Consider the following 18,846-nt stretch of genomic DNA (forward strand, 5'->3'; position numbering starts at 1 on the left):
GACCTTTGCATTTTTCTTTTATAATAATACAAATTCGTCTAATAACAAAAAACTTGCAACAATATAATATAAAATAAATAATATTCATTTGAGAATGCTTCCAAACATTTTTCTCTTTTATAATATCTGAACGCACCCAACGTAAGTGACATTGACATCTGACGTCAGCTGTCTGTCACGCACATGACGTCTGCTCGCCAAGTGATCGCATCTTGTTGTTGATGCAGCCTCCGCTCCGGCTGCTTCGTTACGTAATTAAGGCTCTGTGCTAGTGTAGTGGGCGACAGTGCAGCGATGGGCAACCACCACAGCCACGACGCGAAGGGTGGCGGAGAGCAGGGCAGCAGCGGCACAAGCACGCCGCGGGGCTCGCAGCGCGGCGCTGGCTCGCGCTCCGGCTCCGGCGGCGACCTGCAGGGCCTGGCCGAGCGCTCGGAGAAGCCCCCGCCGTCTATGATCCCCGTAGAGAAGCTCGGCAAGGTGAGTGAGCTGCGCTACTTGAGGTCACTCGTCAGGGTTGCGGTGACGTTTCCTCGTAGTGTTTGTTTTGATTCGCGCTGATAACGCGACTATCTACAAATCATCGTATTTGACAGTTTGGGATTGGGTCGCGACTGAGCCGTTAATTCGTATAGTTGTAATGTGTAAACAAGCTCAGTAAGTGAGCTATAACTGGTGACATATGTTGCAGACAGTCAGTTGTTTGAGTGATGTTGTTATGTCAATGATACTCGTTGAATGATCTCAAGTAGTCATGTATTAGGTAGATAAACCATTAGTCATTACTAACTGCTTTATCATTGATAACTAAGAAATGGTGAAATGTATGACAGTTTCATAATAATAGGTAGATTTAATGTTATGATAAAAAAACAAACTTAATAGGTATCTACAATGGAATCTCATTACCTACTTATGTTTATGTTTCCTTTTTACTATCCACAGTAAATCTGTAAATCACATTAATATTTGGTAATGTATTGTAGTGTGTGTAATTATAACTACTTGAAACATTAGCCTACTGTATTAGGCCTTCTTCAGGAGAACAACATGTGATATAATATTGAATACAAGTAGCGTAGTATAGTTTATGTCAGTAGTTGATACAGTGTACATAATATATATGGTGCTCTTGACACTGGTCACTGGCACTCACTGACCCAGACATAAACAACAGAGGCTCACAGACGACCTCACCCAGCAAGGTTCTATGTCACTTGCTACATACAACATTATTAGATACACGTTGTTTATACTTCACTCTATGGTGTTACTACATGTAAGATATCTCTTATGATTCTTAAATTTTCTTGATATAATAGTTATTTCATAAATTACACTTAGAAACACATGAATCAAAGCTGATTATTACAAATAATTTTGTAAATCAGGGTGTATGGGGAAATTAATAAGAACGTAAGTAGTTTTACAAAAGATGAAGTGATGAACATGTCAGATAAGTAGAGATATTATCTGTCTGTCTGTTCCAAAGACAGCAGTATGGACAGATATGACTATCACAAGTTATCTTGTAGTGACTTGATGTACCTAAACCAGCTGTGATACAAATTTAGCTACATCTTTTTCCTCTTGAAGATAATCTCTCTTTATCCATCTAACATTATTTTGGTCACACTCATAATTTAGAGATTAAGGTCATTTGTGATCACTATTGTATAGGTCTTGTTCACCATCTATTTTTGTAGGCACTTATGAGTTTGTGATAAATCTCATCCTGATCATTCACAGACCAATTCTACCCACTGCTGAGTAAACGACTCATTTGGTAGATGCTCACAATATTATTCTTAATGAGATCAACAATCTTTGAAAACCGATAGTAACCAGTATGTTATACTGTACTATTAACAATTATAAACTATATACTTTGAAATTATGATGATTATAAATATTAATTGAGATGATATAGATTATTACAATTTTAATTCTTTTGTATTGCTTCATAGTTACAATTGAACAATGGCATAATAAACTGAAAGTGAAGTGTGAAATAAGGCAGCCACCTGTAGCCAATCACAAGATTACATAACAACTGTAACAAACTGAGTGACATTCTCAATCCTATCTAATTGATCAATCTATTCAATTGAAACACTTATAGTATAACCTACCTACTGTGTGAATGTACATTTATATCAATCAGCAAATCTATAAATACTTTACAACTAGGAAGCTATCTGCTGTTAAATGGAGTTATTATATAAATATAATGTTTGCCTTTGTTTAGATGTCTTATTATGGGAGTTAACATTGTATTTAATTTATAGTTTCTATTTGACAGGGTCATTGGACATTTAAGTGATTAGCAATTTACTTTGACTTTAGAAAAAGAGAACCTGTAATCCAAACATAGGCATATTGACGAGGTTATAATTGTAACACTGATAGTTTATGTGCTCTGTTAAAGTTAAAAATAATGATAATAATATTCTGTCTTATACCTTATTACATTTAAGACTTTCGACACTCAATGTAATTCAATGTTATTACAAGGTTACCAACTAACAAATATAGAACAAACAATAAAAACTAAATACCTAGTTATAAATAATGTAAACATTAATAAATATACTTTAATAGATAATTCCAACTTAATTTAAGGACATGTTCAAAACATAGAATTATATTTTGTTAATATTTAGTTTTTCTTTACTGTTCTCATTTTGTATGGAAATGTTATATCATTTATCGAATTCGTGAGCGTCAGTCCGCCATAGAGACACGTCCAATATTTTCAGACGGTAACTAGGTACCTACAAAGTAATAAATTGTATGGCTAATGGAAAATGCCGTCAAATGGTAATCAATCTTGCAGCTTTAACGTGAGAAATCAATGACATGAGTCATTGGCAAGAGTGTCTGTCGCTAGTAGTTACTTACTTGTGACGCTTCAGATAACATAATCTTGACGACAGACTGCGCCGGACGCGGCGCGGTGGCGGCGAGCGGCGAGTGGGAAATACGGACTGTGCTTATGCAAATATTGCTTGATTAATGATCTGTAGACGTCAACCGAACGGCCATGGACGGCGGCCATGAACGACCAAGTTTACAGTGGATTCGACGCTGAACTTGACCGTGAAGACCCCGCCGGTATGGAATCGGAAAGTCAGCTCAAGTTAACTCAGCAGCTAAAACAAGCAGTGGTGTAAAATGGTGTAAATTTTGAAGACACGAACTGTCTTCAACATTCACGTCTGCTGTCGCTTGTTTTTTTTTTAACACATTAGCGTCTTAGAGCCATGTCAGCATAGTTTTCCACAAATAAACAAAAGTAGGTACCTACCTACCTACGCATCGAAATCTGTATAGCTTATTTAAAGAAAGTGATAACAGACATTTTATACAATATTGATTGATCAACAGACCCTTGCTCGGCAGTGGGACTACTACTAAGAAATATCTTGACTGTGATCTATAAATAAGGTTGAATTCACGCTAATATTATTATGATTGGCGCGTCAACTACCGGCTGTGTGTGTTTACATCATATTTCAAGTATTATTCCGTGCGTGAGGTGATATGAACTTCACCGTGTAGCTTAATAGCTACATCTTGATAATCATCTGTGTAAAGTTCAAAGTAACGCTAATTAACTGCTAGCTCCACTGCGATTAGTTTTCCGCTCTAGCACTTTATTTTGAACAAAACGCGTTAGTGTATCTAATTGAACGTTTACATTATATTTAAATTAGGTAGGTACCACAAAGGAACGGTTAAAGACCCATAATCTCCTCCATTCTATTGCCGATTTATAAAGAACTAGCTGACCCGCGCAACTTCGCTTGCGTCCAATAAGAGAGAATGGGTGAAATTTTTCCCCGTTTTTGTAACATTTTTTACTGGTACTCTGCTCCTTTTGGTCGTAGCGTGATGATATATGTATAGCCTTTGTCCTTTCTTGGGTATCAAAGGATCTCCATACCAAAATTCATGAAAATTGGTTCAGTAGTTTAGGCGTGATTGAGTAGCAGACAGACAGACAGAGTTACTTTCGCATTTATAATATAAGTATGGATTGACGAGGGAAGAAAGAGTTGCCCTCTTCCAACACCACTGTAATATTAAAAGGTTTCATACCTTTCGTTTCTTAACCCTTGTTTAACAACAATACAGACATTACATAAAGAAAACGTAGTGCACCAAGAAAAATTGCTGGATTCCCAAAAGATATTGTTAAAAACAAACTTTAAGTGGATTAAGTGGTGTAAGCTTCGCAGTAAGCCGGCTCTATTTATAAGCAGGTGTAATGGTTGATAAGCTGACATTTGTGGTCGTTGTAATTAGCACCGGTGTTATCACGCACTGTGTGATACTAGCGCTCTATCGCGTCATGTGACCGGCGGCGGCGCCCGGCATCATGTGATACAACATATAACTACTGTCATGAACGGAGCCCGCTGCCGCCGCCCCGGCCGCCGCCCATCACATGGACTGCAACCACTAGGGGTGCCCTCATACAACTTGTTGCGATTGTTGTAGGAATCGACGCAACTATCGATAATATAAATGCTTGACGATTTCTCTTGTATGACATCATAGGGAACAGCCCGGGTATGGACAGATGTACGAGTTCATTTGTTGAGTGGGTATTGCTAAAACTTATTAAGTCTCCTAATAAAATTAAAATGTCAAGTTGATTCAGTGCATCTTAGCTCTTATTATAACTGGCTATATTTTCACTTATGGCACTGGTCACCTTAATAAGAGTCGAGAGCGTATTGACAAATTACCTACCATAAAATATAATCTTCTCCTGGTCTGTTTCTGTAGGTCAATTTTTGAGCAATAATGAGAACTTTAAAGAGGATTCAGGATAATCACTTGTGACGTACAGTGTTAGAGCGATGCGTCATACTTATCTGCACCACATTACGATCACAACGCAACAGTAACTGCACTTCATTATGAGATCGTTACGTTTCGATCATTTAACGAGCGACTCGATTAACACTCGTATATTCGCCATCGTCAAAACAATTGCCTTCAATTAGCAGACCGGAGCGAGTCTTAATATAATGTTATTATCAAATAATTCGCGTAGTCGCCAATCTTATCGAACATCTGTGATTGATAGCACTGATTCTCTCAACAATGTACACACAGTTTGACAACGGATTTAAAGAATATTGTGTTAACTGCACGTGCTATAAGTAAATAGAAAAAAAATAGTGTTAATTGAAGGAGACACGGCAATAAGTGTTTAATTCACATACATTTTGTGATCCCAAAGAAAAATCAACTAAAATTATGTGATTCAAATAAAATAATTCTCTTGCCCTGAAATGTTTTGATCAATGAACGTGTAGTAAACAAAAGGGCGTGCCTTCCTCGGGTCAGTGTTGTGTGAACATGGAGCGTTGGGTGGAGAAGGCGAGGAGCCTGCGCTACTCGGCGCTGGGCATCCAAGCGAGCAGGATCAACAAGAGGAAGTCTGCCGGACCTACCTGCAAGGTCTCTCACTCTATTTACTGGTTTATTCTGTGAGCGAGATGCCGCGAGGTGCTATACTTACTAGTTGTGGTATTATACAGTCTGTAGGAATTGTGTATGCTTTCAAATTGTATCAATATTTCTTACCAATAGGTATATCCGCAACCTTACTTGATACTTATTTTAGATGTGATAGAGATTTAGTCCGTCCGACTGTCCATTATTTCCATTACGAGTTCCGTCCGAACCTATTATGGAAAATTTGCCAAAACCATGATTTATACCCAGGGCTACCATTAGAAATAATCTAATTTAAATTGGAAAATATCTATAACGTTTTGCCCGACCCGAATGTCAAACCCGGGACTAATGATCACTTGTCGTTTACACTACTGCCCAGACAGAGGCGGTCATCATCATTAATTCCTGTAATAAATACGTTTTATAGAAAAGATACAATGCTCACAGGCGCAAGTAATCCTGCTAATTCGTATGTTATTTGTAGCAAGTCGAGCATTAATGAGCTTGTTATCAACAATGTTCGCTAGTTGTGATTGATTGTGTTTATCACCGCACCTACCACCTACCACCTACCTACAGTGCTTACCGTCTCCCAGCTGTGCCGCGCGCCGGTCCCTGCTCATGACCGATAACTGATAACAATCATGTGCACTTCTGTACGATATAACCTTTATTTGATTTTAATCAGCTGCTTTGTTCAATCCTGCTATCTCTAGTATTAATGCCCCGTGGAAATGATTATTATATTTATGCACTAGCTGACCCGCGCAACTTCGCTTGCGTCACATAAGAGAATCATAATTCTCCCCGTTTTTGTAACATTTTTCACTGGTACTCTGCTCCTTTTGGTTGTAGCGTTATGATATATAGCCTTCCTCGATAAATGGGCTATCTAACACTGAAATAATTTTTCAAATCGGACCAGTAGTTCCCGAGATTAGCGCGTTCAAACAAACAAACAAACAAACTCTTCAGCTTTATAATATTAGTATAGATTACGTCTATGCTGTTACGTGCTGGGCCTGTCCGGTGTCTATTATAGCAGTTATACTTATTTTATTCAAATTCTAAATCAAGTCCATCTCCTCCCGGTAGCGCTTATAACTTGTGACTGATCTGAAGTCACACCAGAGATAGAAAAAGAATAGAGTTCATCAAAGCCTGATCTTTTCTTTAAACTTACTGCGAAATTTACGTGAAAAATATAGACGTAACTTTAAGATATAAGAGTTTATGCCATCAAAAACATTCTGTAAAAACCTCAAGTCTCGCCGTAAAAAGTTGTGAGATCAATATAATACCAAGTCGATTAATCTATTTAGTCTCTACTTAAAGGACCTTCTGTCTTAAGTTATTACGTATGTTATTATCATGCTAATTAAAAAAAAATACCTTTAAAACAAATAGACCGACCTGGCCATCGCATGATTTGATTAGTTAACGCTCCTGAAATGTTAATGGCGAATTTGTGTTTTCTTGCGATGACCAAGTCGATCTATTTGTTTTAAAGGTATTTTTTTTTAATTGGCATGATAATAACATACGTAATAACTTAAGACAGAAGGTCCTTTAAGTAGAGACTAAATAGATTAATCGACTTGGTATTATATTGATCTCACAACTTTTTACGGCGAGACTTGAGGTTTTTACAGAATGTTTTTGATGGCATCTCACTTCTTTTTGTAGAGCGAACATAAGTCCAATTTGTATGAAAAGACGTTTTTTTTTCATAATTCAACATATTTCCCTATGGGAATGTTGTTCAGCTTCATGGGCTAAACACCCTTACCCACCCTTTACCCCCTCCCGTTATGCCTCCTATAGTAGGTACCTATTTACACCTATTTATTTTATTTTCTACAGTAATAATAATTCATTAACTGCAAATGTAACCTTGTAATCTTATACTTTTATATGGGATTACAAAGTTATTGTTGCAGTTGGTGTATTTAGAAAACTGGACGGAAATTAGAAAATCTTAAATTTTTCCCATGATTAAAACACTAAACCCTATTTGTATTCTAAATTTTAAGCTTCTAAGTCTGCTAGAAGTACCTTAGACTTTTGATGATCGGTGAGTCAGTGAGTCAGTGAGTCAGTGAATCAGTGAGTGACAAAATTCAAAATTTTAACAAGTTGTCATTCTTAAACTACTGGTTCAAATTGACTGAAATTTTAAATATACCGTGTTTATACAATGACTGATTAGTTGCTGAAAATCCAGGCTTCTTGTTTTATCCACAACGAAATTATAGGGGTGTCAAAAATAGCCCGAATTGCTTCGAGAAAAGGATGTTACGGCCGTGCCGCTTTTTTTTGCTCGACTTGCGGGGGCACTTCCGTGCCCCCAGATTACCCTTTCCTCGATGAAGCGATAAATAATTCCACGATGATGCTGATATAGATACAATAGATCATAAGTCGGATTGTTTATTGATCGCGCTTGATCCGACTCACGCTCACGTGAGAGTCGGTGAGAGTCGGTGAGTGGCGATGAGTCGGCGCAGTCATGTGCGCTTGTATCTGCGGCTATACTTAGTGCCTTACTATCGTAGTAAACGATGCCAGTTTGTTTACTTATCGTAAAAATAACTCGATCGCTTCGTGGTTCAAGGTAACACTCGAGCAATTTTAATAGTGGAAGCGGAAGTAGTTCAATGATGTATTGTGTAGGTAATATGTAAAAATCATTATTAAGGTTCTGCGTGAACATGGGATGGCCGGTACGTTGGGCCGAGCCAGACGGCACGTGTCACAGCGGCGCAGACACGGATTTTCCTTATTATTTAAAGTTCATTTAAATAAAAGACCTTGCGTTTTTGGCTTGCGCACTGCGTCTCGACCTTAGTCCATCCTTCTGTCCGTCACTGCATTTAATTGTTATACCATTTTCGTACCATTATTAGAATTTTCTGCAAAAACTCGCTAGCAGAAGCCTTAAGCAGATCGCAATAAACTCAATCTTGAATGGGTATTACATCAGCCACGTGCTCAGACAGGTGTAACATGTTAAAAATATTGAATCTCAACAATATAACGAGCTCTAACGAATCCCAGTACATCGTGTGTTTGTGTCTGTACAATACATTAGTACACGCATGTTATATACGCGTATATATTCTATTGTACCTCGCTCCGGCGGTGGGTGTACCGAAATGTTCATTTGTATGAACTTATTCGCAAGGAATTTGTGAATCTCTCACGGTATACTGGACCACCCACGCTCTCGTCGCTAATCAAATATTGTGTTGTTACAGTTACTGGCGCAGCGGTCACAAAAAGAAGATGGAATCAACGGAGTCACAGAGAAGTCTTTCACAGTAAGTCTGTGCTATACGAGTATGATATCATGGTAGGACAAAAGATTTCACTACGATTTAACTATCACACATTTTTGGTCGTCTTGAAAAGATAAATAAGATGATACCATCCGGAACCTGTAATATAATACATCTGAGTAAATATACACTAGTCCCAAAAATTAAGGGATATAAAAAAAGAATCCAAATTTTTGGGTGATTTTCAACAAGCTGTAACTCCGAGGAAAATGGTCGTACAGAAAAAATAAAAGAAACAAATTGTAGCTCCAAGTGTCCAGTAATTTTTTTTTCTCTCTAAAATCTTTATTTTTTCGATTAAAAAACAAATCGCAAAACGAGAGATCGTCTATCTCTGCCATGAAGTCAAAATCGAGATTCGTCAGTCCATAAGACACTGGTCCACTGTCTACGACCCCAATCGTGATGGTCATGCACATAAGCCAATCGGGCTCGACGATGTCGTGGAGTGAGCGTAGGCACGCGATTTGCTTTTTAATCGAAAAAATAAAGATTTTAGAGAGAAAAAAAAAAATATAAAAAAAATGAATAAAAATCACAAAATTGCTCACAATGGTGATTTTTGCAACAACAAAGAATTTGAAGCTTCGGGGCGCAATGAAAAAAAAATCGCAGCGCTTTGAATTTTTGAGGGATTTTAGGGGACACTTTGAGGTTGAAAAATTACCGACGATATCCTTCGTTCATCCATTTTATCCAAAGTTATACCAAGTTATCCAAATATCCTTAATTTCGCGAATTTTTGTCTTTTTTTCAGACCGAGGTTTCAATTCAAAAAATTTTTTTTCTTTGAAGATGTTTACATTTTCTTATAGAGAATATTGTGCAGTTTTCAAAACCCTCCTTTGATTTCCTGTACGATCATTATTTCCGGAGTTATTGAATATCAAAGTCAAAAAGAACTTTTTTGCTTTGATTGACGATAACTCCGTGGCAAATCGTCGTACAGGCTTTTTGAACACGGCAAATTAAAGAGGATTAAATTTTCTAAAAGAACTTTAGAACGAAAGAATCAAAAAAATTTTTTGAAGCCCGTAGACCTTTTTTTAGGAGGGAAAAAATTTGGAAAAATTTTTTTTTGGTAGTTTTCGTTGGATTTCTCCAGACCTGGCCATGACAAAAAATTTTCATGGTCATATCTAAAAACTAGACACTTGGAGCTACAATTTGTTTCTTTTATTTTTTCTGTACGACCATTTTCCTCGGAGTTACAGCTTGTTGAAAATCACCCAAAAATTTGGATTCTTTTTTTATATCCCTTAATTTTTGGTTCTAGTTTAGGTAGGTTAACAAGAGTCACGACTGAATTATTTACGAAACAAATTAAAATAAATTCTCCTTTAAGTAATTATAGGTACATAGGAAAAAGTACATTGAATGCGAGCCAAATTATATTGTAAAACGTCGCGCACAATGACTTCCATATGTGAAGCGGTTCAATGGAAAAATATAATATACTGCACGTTACCAATGAACCAACAGCCTTGAAGATACACACACAAAAGAAGGAAATCGAACAGATTGTACACTTTACTGTATGTTGACATGGCGTTAACTTCGCAAATCGATATAAATGAATATGCATGTAGACGAGAACAGAGGGTTGATTACTTATTATGCCCCTGTTCCACCCGCAATACCTAACCTTGGCCTGCGCGAATATGCGTCAATATCAAGACTTTAGAAGTAAAAATTTGGTACCAAGGGCGCTAAAGCCATTTCTAGATATTTTATCCCATCTGCCCGCATCTGGAGCCTTAGGTGATGAAGTGTATTGTTGCAGAAGTACCTGTTCCCGATGTACCCGGAGCTGGCGCGTCAGTTCTACAAGTACGTGCACAAGACGGGCAAGTGCAAGAACAAGCACATCCCGCAGTCCACGTTCCGGCAGCAGTGCGAGCGCATCCTCGCCATGCTCGACGACGCCGTCATCATCGACACATACGTCAGGTGACACTCTTCTCCCTAACTTCCACACAAGTTTCAAGTCTATTGCATAACTGTAAGAAATTGTCTTCACAATGGTACTAATTTACCATCAGCACATTACCACAATGTTCGTCGTGTGCCAATCAGTGTCCGTCCATTACGTCACCCATCAGCTTCTCAATATATCTGCTCAATTGGGCTGTCCAGTCTCGGACGATAGCTACACAACCTACATAAATGTAGTTAGTTAAGCAGATTTAACTCATTACTGTCCCACTGCTGGCCACCTGTCTTCTCTTGGAAATAGAGACTTTCGGATATAACTGACAAGCGATAAACAATGCAATATCTCGACGCAGAATGTTCAGCGACGACACAGACGAGAACACGGTGACTCCCGACGGCCTCCGCAGTTTGCTCTACACCAGCTACAAACTATCCATGGACCACTATCCTGAGGGGCCGCAGACTTGTTTAATGGTGAGTCACTTTACCGGCCTATTCAGTGTGAGTTAAGGCCTAGGTCACTCGGATCCAAAGCGCTTATAGTTTTCGTTCTTCACACATAGATCAACAAGACACTATCGGCGGTAGTGAACGGATGCTTCAACAAGAAAGACTCGCACAGCGTCGGCTTCGTGGTGCGCTGGCTCGAAGAACACTGTCACCGGTTGATATTCCCCGTTCACAGGTGAGTCGCGCTCGGTCGGGGTGACGAGCGAGCGAGTGTGAGGGTCGGTATAACGGTAGCGGTGGGCGTGCGCAGGTACTGCGTGCACATGCTGGCCACGCGGCACCGCGACATGGAGGCGTGCGTGGAGTCGCTGGGGCAGGGCGCGGGGCTGGAGCTGGCCACGCCGGTGCTGGAGCGCGGCGCGTGGTCCGTGGCCAGCGCGCTCATGCCGCTGTCGCGCGCCTGGCTGCTGGCCGGCACCGCGCCGCCGCTGTACTCGCGCCCCACGCAGCCGCCGCACCAGCCCACCGGTAACGCGCCCCCTACTTACTGCTTATATATTGTTGTGCCGTACTATAACTATGTATTTATCTACCAGTTTATGATGTGATATTTAATATTTATTCTGTTCGTCGCGGGGTGGAACCGCCGACCTACGCAGACGCAGAATTGGGTACGTTACGCGCGAAAGCTCGGCGCCGCCTGTTTGCCTGCCTCGTCGGATCTAGCCGAACTATTGTGTCGATAACGCATTGCATGTTTCAAACTTAGTTGCCGTGGTTCCTTTCGTCAGTGACACTAGAATTAGAATCGGCTTTTTATCCTGTGCTTTCGTTATGTTACAAAACTGTTTATAAAAATTGGCATTTAAAAACGATCGCTTTAGCTCTTTATTTAAATCCAAATTTCACGCAAACTCGAGCGCACATTCCGAGACCGCGAATCGGAAACAATTTTATTTGGATCGAGGTTCGCGAATAAGACACAAAATAAAGACATTCAAAGCCAAAGATCGATCCTCAGATCCTAGATATAGGTATCGAAACACTTCTTCCTGTACAGTTCGCACATTACTTGCGCATGTCTACTATGTTATATACATTTTTCCACGAGTTCATAGCATTTTTCCATACAGTATGAGATATTCGATGATAATTACCGAAATAAATCCGTTTGCGTGATGTCAGAATGTACGCATGTGGTGCACTATATAGTGAGCATCGTGGAGCCCGTGTCTGTGTGAGTGACGCAGGTGACGCAGGTGTACAACAATAGCGCATGCGCAGGCGGCGGGCTGGCGTCGGCGGCGTGGCTGGCGCGGCTGGTGTGCGCGGTGCCGTCGCACTGGGTGCCGCTGTACGCGTCGCGCGACCACGGGCTCGGCGCCAACCGCTTCCTGCACCACACGCTCGCTTACAGGTACGTCGCGGTTCATGATTCGCAGCCTTCCATGTCGTCGGTTATAATATATAATGTTGATAACGTGGTATGTCGCAGAGGTCCGACGCTGGTGCTGATCCAGGCGGAGGAGTCGGTGATAGTGGTGTGCAGCCCGCAGGAGTGGCGCGAGACGCATCAGTACTGGGGCGGACCTGACTGCGCCCTGCTGCAGATACATCCCACGTGAGATCCCACACCCTCTCACACACAATTCTAATTCTACTACGATTGATTACTTAACTCTTATATTATACAAAATAGTGATACGCGTCAATAGCACAACCAGTGTAAATTCCTTTTAATTTAATATTTGATGAGGCTTTCGATTTATTCCCACACATAATTTATTTTAGTAATGTGACTGTATATTTTATGTAATGATTGCACATCGTTAGTTATGAAAAGTGTTCTTAAAATCTGTTACGAAAATAAACCTCGAATCTATCTAAGTTTCTGAAATATCACGTCGAATATGGTGTTCTACAGGGCTCTCATGTAGGACCCGGTCTTAAATCTTAGATAGCATTAACTTTAGTTATTCCCTTCTAATATTAGATTGGCGCGAAAGTTTTAAGTTTAATAATATAATCACCGGTCGGTAAACGATCTGTGGGTTAAGCAACCATTGGCGCGGTCATTCTATAGATGGGTGACCACATAGTGGTATTTGAACAGGGGGTCTCCGTGCTTCGGAGGGTACGTTAAAAGTCGGTCCCGGTTGTTGTCTACTAAGTTAACAGTCGTTAAGCCACGTCAAAGGCCTTTCGGGCGGCTTGAACAACTTTGACACTAGGTTGACCACTAACCATACGACAAACAAACAAACAATAATATAATCAATATGTTGTGCTACAGTTTCAGTATAGTAGAGCGTGCAGCAAAGATGTTGTACCTGAACACGTCGATCCGCGGCTACCCCAAGGGGCTGCGCGCCGGCTCCGACCCCAGGAAGCCGCTGCTCAACATCGCGGAGGACTTCGACTCCTTGACCTTCAAGGGCGTTCCTTATCCCTTACAAAATATTGAAGTGAGTCGCTTTTTCTCTCTATAACTGAAAACTAAATAAATTCGACTAACAAATTTGGCAACTGTTTGTCTATAGTGGCCTAGTGTGTGCAAAGTTCACAGTTATATTCTCTATTCCATCAGTACAACGTGCCGGTGTAACTGTGTCTTGTGTCTTGTGTAACAGGTGTGGGGTTGCGGCGACCAGGCGTCCCGCGAGACGCAGCTAGAAATCAAAAAGTGGCAAGTGCGAGAGGCGGAGAGACAACGACAGGTATGTCACCTGATACTTTACTATACTAATATGGCCGGCTGTGTGTGTCGTCGCCTGGCTGACCACGCTTAGGGACCGCGCTTATATATACATACAACTGTCATTATTATTGCCCATATAGATAAGCACCCAATATCTATGTTAATATTTCTTCAAATAAGTTCAAAGTTTTGTTTAAAAGGTGTATAATATGTATATAGCTATTTGTATATCTTTATCGCCAGGTTAAGTTATCGGCGGCCGACTGGATAGAGCATCCGGACCGCTACCTCTTAGAGTTAGCCGGCCGTCCCCAGTACAACAACTCCGCGAGCTAGTCACCACCCATGAACACGTTACATTGACGACTCACTACCACGCACTCGTCCAGCAAGCCGGACGCACGCAGCAATGGATAACGAATTACGGCGATTATAAGGGTTACACTATTTAATCCTTCGTATACCGTGGTACCGGCAAGCAATTATACATTAACGACTTATTACTCCGACTTAATGACTAAAACTGAAGGGAGACGGCAATGGAATGTTCATATCACGATAATAACAGTTATATAGATATATTAAGGGCACTGTTTACATTAGCGACTCGATACCACGTGTCGAAGGGTCACAGTGAATATATGAAGATACAAACTAAATATTTTTTATGACACATCGCCACAACTTTCTTATTACCTACTATTCATTTGTTTCAAGTTTATTTATTAAAATAATATATCGGTCTCACTTTCTTACTGTTAACTGTTCAAACAAACATGTGAGTTTCTTTTAAAGCATTAAACAAACTAAATACATGTTTGACTGTAGTCTCTAAATAATTAATATTTTTCACTGTTCATGCTACAAACTCAAAGTATGTACTCATTTATACATTGCGTGCTGACTAAGGGCATTCGATGAAGGCGTAACGTGCGTAGCCCGCATTGTAACGTGAAAGGTGCGATATATCGTCTTGTAAAATGATATCATTTTGTATTATACAATTTACCTTATAATGTGATTCAATACTAATGAGTATTCTGACTTTCTCAATAAAGGAAATGTTTTGTCCTTTTCCGTAATGCTCAGAAGAAAAGAGATGCATCATGCAAAACTTGCAACACTATAAAAATCTCTGATGGTAATTAATTTCATACTAATACCAAATTAAATTAATGTTTAGCAAAAATATAGATGATATTGTACTGGGTTGACAAACAACCCGAAAGCCTTGAGTAAATAAAAAGACTAAGTAATTAATATTTTAACAAGTAAACATAATGTATGGGCTTAGAGCTAACACAATGAAACATTTAATATTGATCTGTATCGGTCAACAGTCGCGCAACTGTCGCGCGATTGTTGTGCCACAAGAAGTGGCTTGTATCCAAAGGAATGTGTTGTGTGTATGTGTGAAGTACGTATGTTTTATTATTGTCTGTTTTAACTTGCACCCGTGCACGGCTTTTTTCAATAGTTAAATAATGTTCAATGTTTTCTCAATAAATAATACGTGTTGAACATTTATTGAACTCTTTGTTAAATTAGCTTCATATGTTTACAGTTTGTTGACGTTATTACACTCGTTGTTTAATATTGTATCGGGATTTTCTGGCTCTTGCATATTTACTTTGGCTTGATTGTCGTTTCTTATATCCCTCTGACAACTGTACTTTATGAACTGTAGAACCACACTGTGTAAAAATGAGGCGTCATAGATGATTTCCGGTTTTGTACGGTCTTTGTATCATATCTGCTTATGATTAATTCTCATATTGTCCAGTGTAAAAAAGTTTCCATTATAAAAATGTAAGCCTGCAGATCGACGTGACGCGGCTTGAGAGGAGGGGACGGAGAGTAGCCGTCCCGTGCCACATGCATGCTGGCTTTAAGAACACAAGTATGTTAGTGAACGTCAATTCCCAGTCTCTTTGTGTCAAGTATTTGTTAAGAAATATTGTTCCATGTTTCCTGCTTAATGACTAGCTTTCCTTCAATTACTATTAACAAGTACCCATATTGTACTTAGTCATATTTATTTATTATCTAAATAGCTTTGATTTCACGAGGTTACGACTTGCTTCTATGTTCGTTCTATTCAATATCTGTTTTGCACCTATTCGATGCTTATTCAATTTATAACTTCTGTATCGACTAATTAGATACTTATCAGATGAAGTCCTATTTCTGTGTTTAATGGTAATTGGTAAAAGCTTTTAACGCCACGATTTTGCTCAATATAACAATTCCAAATGAGCATTATGTATGTTAAATATTTATAGAAAACCCCACTATTTGTAATAAATATTCGTATGTCACATGTTTGATATTATTAACTATACGTATTGTATGTTCAGCCTAGAAAAGGTTCGACAATACCTATTTATTTACAAAAGTTATTGTTCGCGGGCAAAACATTGTGTCCTAAATAAAAGTGTATGTATTGAAGCGAGCAACTTTCAAGCAACAAGTTCGTCAACAGATAGTTGCCGGTCTGTTGTGTTGACTAATGTTAATTATTATATCGTTCCTAGCATTGTTTAGATAGCCATATTCGCGAGTCACTTAGTTTATATCGCTTATAGATGGCGTTTAATAAAATAAAAGGACCAACACGTTATCGCTCCACTATCTTCATGTAAGGCCAGCTTTCGTGGGTTGTACGATTTTGGTGGGCTTAGCCTGAAATGTGGGCAATAAAAAATGTTCGCGGTCTAGATATTCAGGGGGAAAACAAGATGGGCTGTCATCGGTTTTTTTTAATAAATTCATGTATTTATTTTTCACAATTTATTTAAGATCGCGAAATATGTGTTCAATTTACAAGTTTGTAGCAATTATAAGGTTTTAATATTTATATAGAGACATCACAGGCAGTGAAGTCAATAACGACAGTCACTTGTAACTATAACAGTGCACAGTCAGACACATGCGCTTCGTAAATGTATCATAGGTGCTATATGATCGCTTTGTAGATAAGTATTTTTGTGTATTATAATATTAAATGTTAATTTTAATAATGAATAAAGTATTTTAATAAGATTTCTCCTTTTATTTCTTGTAACAAATACTCCTACGAGTCCCGGGCTTAATAAAGGCCCATTTAGACGGGGAGAGTTTCTCGTCTCGAAGATACGATTATCGAAAGAATATAAAACATTTTTTTCGTCTAAACATTCGCTCTCCTCGCTCGTTGCTTTGGGCGAGAATTGCCTTGCAATGTAATATTGTTATGTCCGTGTAAACATAATTTCAAAGCAATAATCGTATTTCGAGATTTTATTCCAGTTGCTACTATGAGTGCAGTGCGCGATGGTGTTTTAATTATATCTGCTCTTCTAAGGCAAGAATAAGGTAAACGGAAAAAGAAGAAAAGGCGTTGGGTTAGAAAATGGATAGCTAGAAGAAATGATTTGGGAGCATCTAACATGTTGTGCCTTGAATTACAATTGAAAGATGAAGAGACATTCAAAAATATATTTCGGGTTACCAAAACTCAACTCATATATCTACTTCAAGAAATTGGACCATCTATACAAAAAAATGATACAAATATGCGTCAAGCTATACCCGCTCGTACAAAATTGGAAATAACTTTAAAATATTTGGCTACAGGAGATTCATTTCAAACCATGGTGTACCATAAGTTACTTTTTGGTAGAAGTTCTGCAAGCTATTTACATAGCATTGGAGGATTTCATTAAGGTATGATTAAAACACGATTAATTTCAAAATCACTTAACTATCAAAAGATTATCTAAGTATTTATTCAAAATCAGTCTTGCTTTAATAAGGTAGATTACAAAACAAATAAATGGCAATTAGCTTATAATAAATCAACTTAATATAGAGATATTAGGAAAAAAATTAATATTGTGCATTCGTTGAATCATTTGGAAAGTCATCTTGCATGCTTGAATTCCACCACTGTGTGTCGCTATCAGCTCTCGAAAATGCATTGGATCACTAAACTCGAATGACAAATCTCGCACTAAAAACGATTCAAACTGATTTGTACGATACTCGTATCAACTTGAAAATATGTCACACGAGATCGTGTTTATACAAGTTGAGATTCTCGTAAGCAACAATCTACTTACTACACCTTCGTTGTGTAAACCAACATAGGCAATTATCGCCTAGCGATAAGTCATAAGCGAATCTCGTATGACATTATCGTAGGCGAGATTTTAGTTCTTTCCTGCATGTAAACATTTTGATACGATTGTGTTATGGCGATTATTGCTTGTGATAGTAGCGCATAGTTTCTCGCTCGGAACCGTACGAGAAACTCTCCCCGTCTAAATGGGCCTTTATACATTTAATGAAGAGTCGATTCAATTGAAAATGACGTAATTTAATGGCAGATCTTAACGACGAACGTCGCAAAACAATTAGTAAGGCTCAGCGTAGACCAAGATGAATAATCCTCGCGCGGTCTCGGGCATTTTCTTTGTGGCTCGCGTATGCTCGAGCATGCGCGCGACCGCGCAAGCCTACATATTAATATAATGTTTAATGATACAAAATTCGTGAGATGATACGAAACATATAAATTTTGCGTTCGGTATGCAGGTACCTACTATGGATTAAAAATCTAAATAAATGACGTTTTCCCTCTTTAAAGTCAGTGACAACATTGAAAGTACTAGTAAGATGCCGGCGGCGACTCGATGCCGCGCGGGGATTCCCGCGTACCTTCTAGGACGCGCGAGCATTTTTTGTCAGGTTCATGCATTTATACTTTATTTTAATAATTTTAAAGTTGATTTTCAAGTGCGTTAATAAAATCCTCTCCGCCGCGCTCCTTTCTATCTGCGCTGACCCTAAGGGATACCAAAACGATTTGCAATATTTTACTCCTAAAACTGATCAGCATAAACAGTAGCAAAAACTAAACGCAGTTGACATGTGAGTGTTGAGTTTGACACCTTACGTCAGTTTGTTACT

At 39.0% G+C, this 18,846-nt stretch overlaps 1 protein-coding gene across 1 annotated transcript; it reads left to right on the forward strand.

The window, feature by feature from the left end:
- The first annotated feature begins 164 nt into the window (after positions 1-164).
- LOC142981447 (uncharacterized) lies at positions 165-16,938 on the forward strand. Its single transcript, XM_076127377.1, has 11 exons — positions 165-480; positions 8,733-8,795; positions 10,597-10,763; positions 11,102-11,222; positions 11,312-11,433; positions 11,509-11,726; positions 12,483-12,615; positions 12,694-12,819; positions 13,492-13,663; positions 13,829-13,915; positions 14,140-16,938. Exons 1-11 carry the CDS (start codon positions 295-297, stop codon positions 14,230-14,232), a joined length of 1,488 nt encoding a protein of 495 aa, XP_075983492.1. The 5' UTR covers positions 165-294; the 3' UTR covers positions 14,233-16,938.
- Positions 16,939-18,846: the final 1,908 nt, after the last annotated feature.

This window comes from Anticarsia gemmatalis, chromosome 20 (genome assembly GCF_050436995.1).
Source record: "Anticarsia gemmatalis isolate Benzon Research Colony breed Stoneville strain chromosome 20, ilAntGemm2 primary, whole genome shotgun sequence".
NCBI classification, from domain to species: domain Eukaryota; kingdom Metazoa; phylum Arthropoda; class Insecta; order Lepidoptera; family Erebidae; genus Anticarsia; species Anticarsia gemmatalis.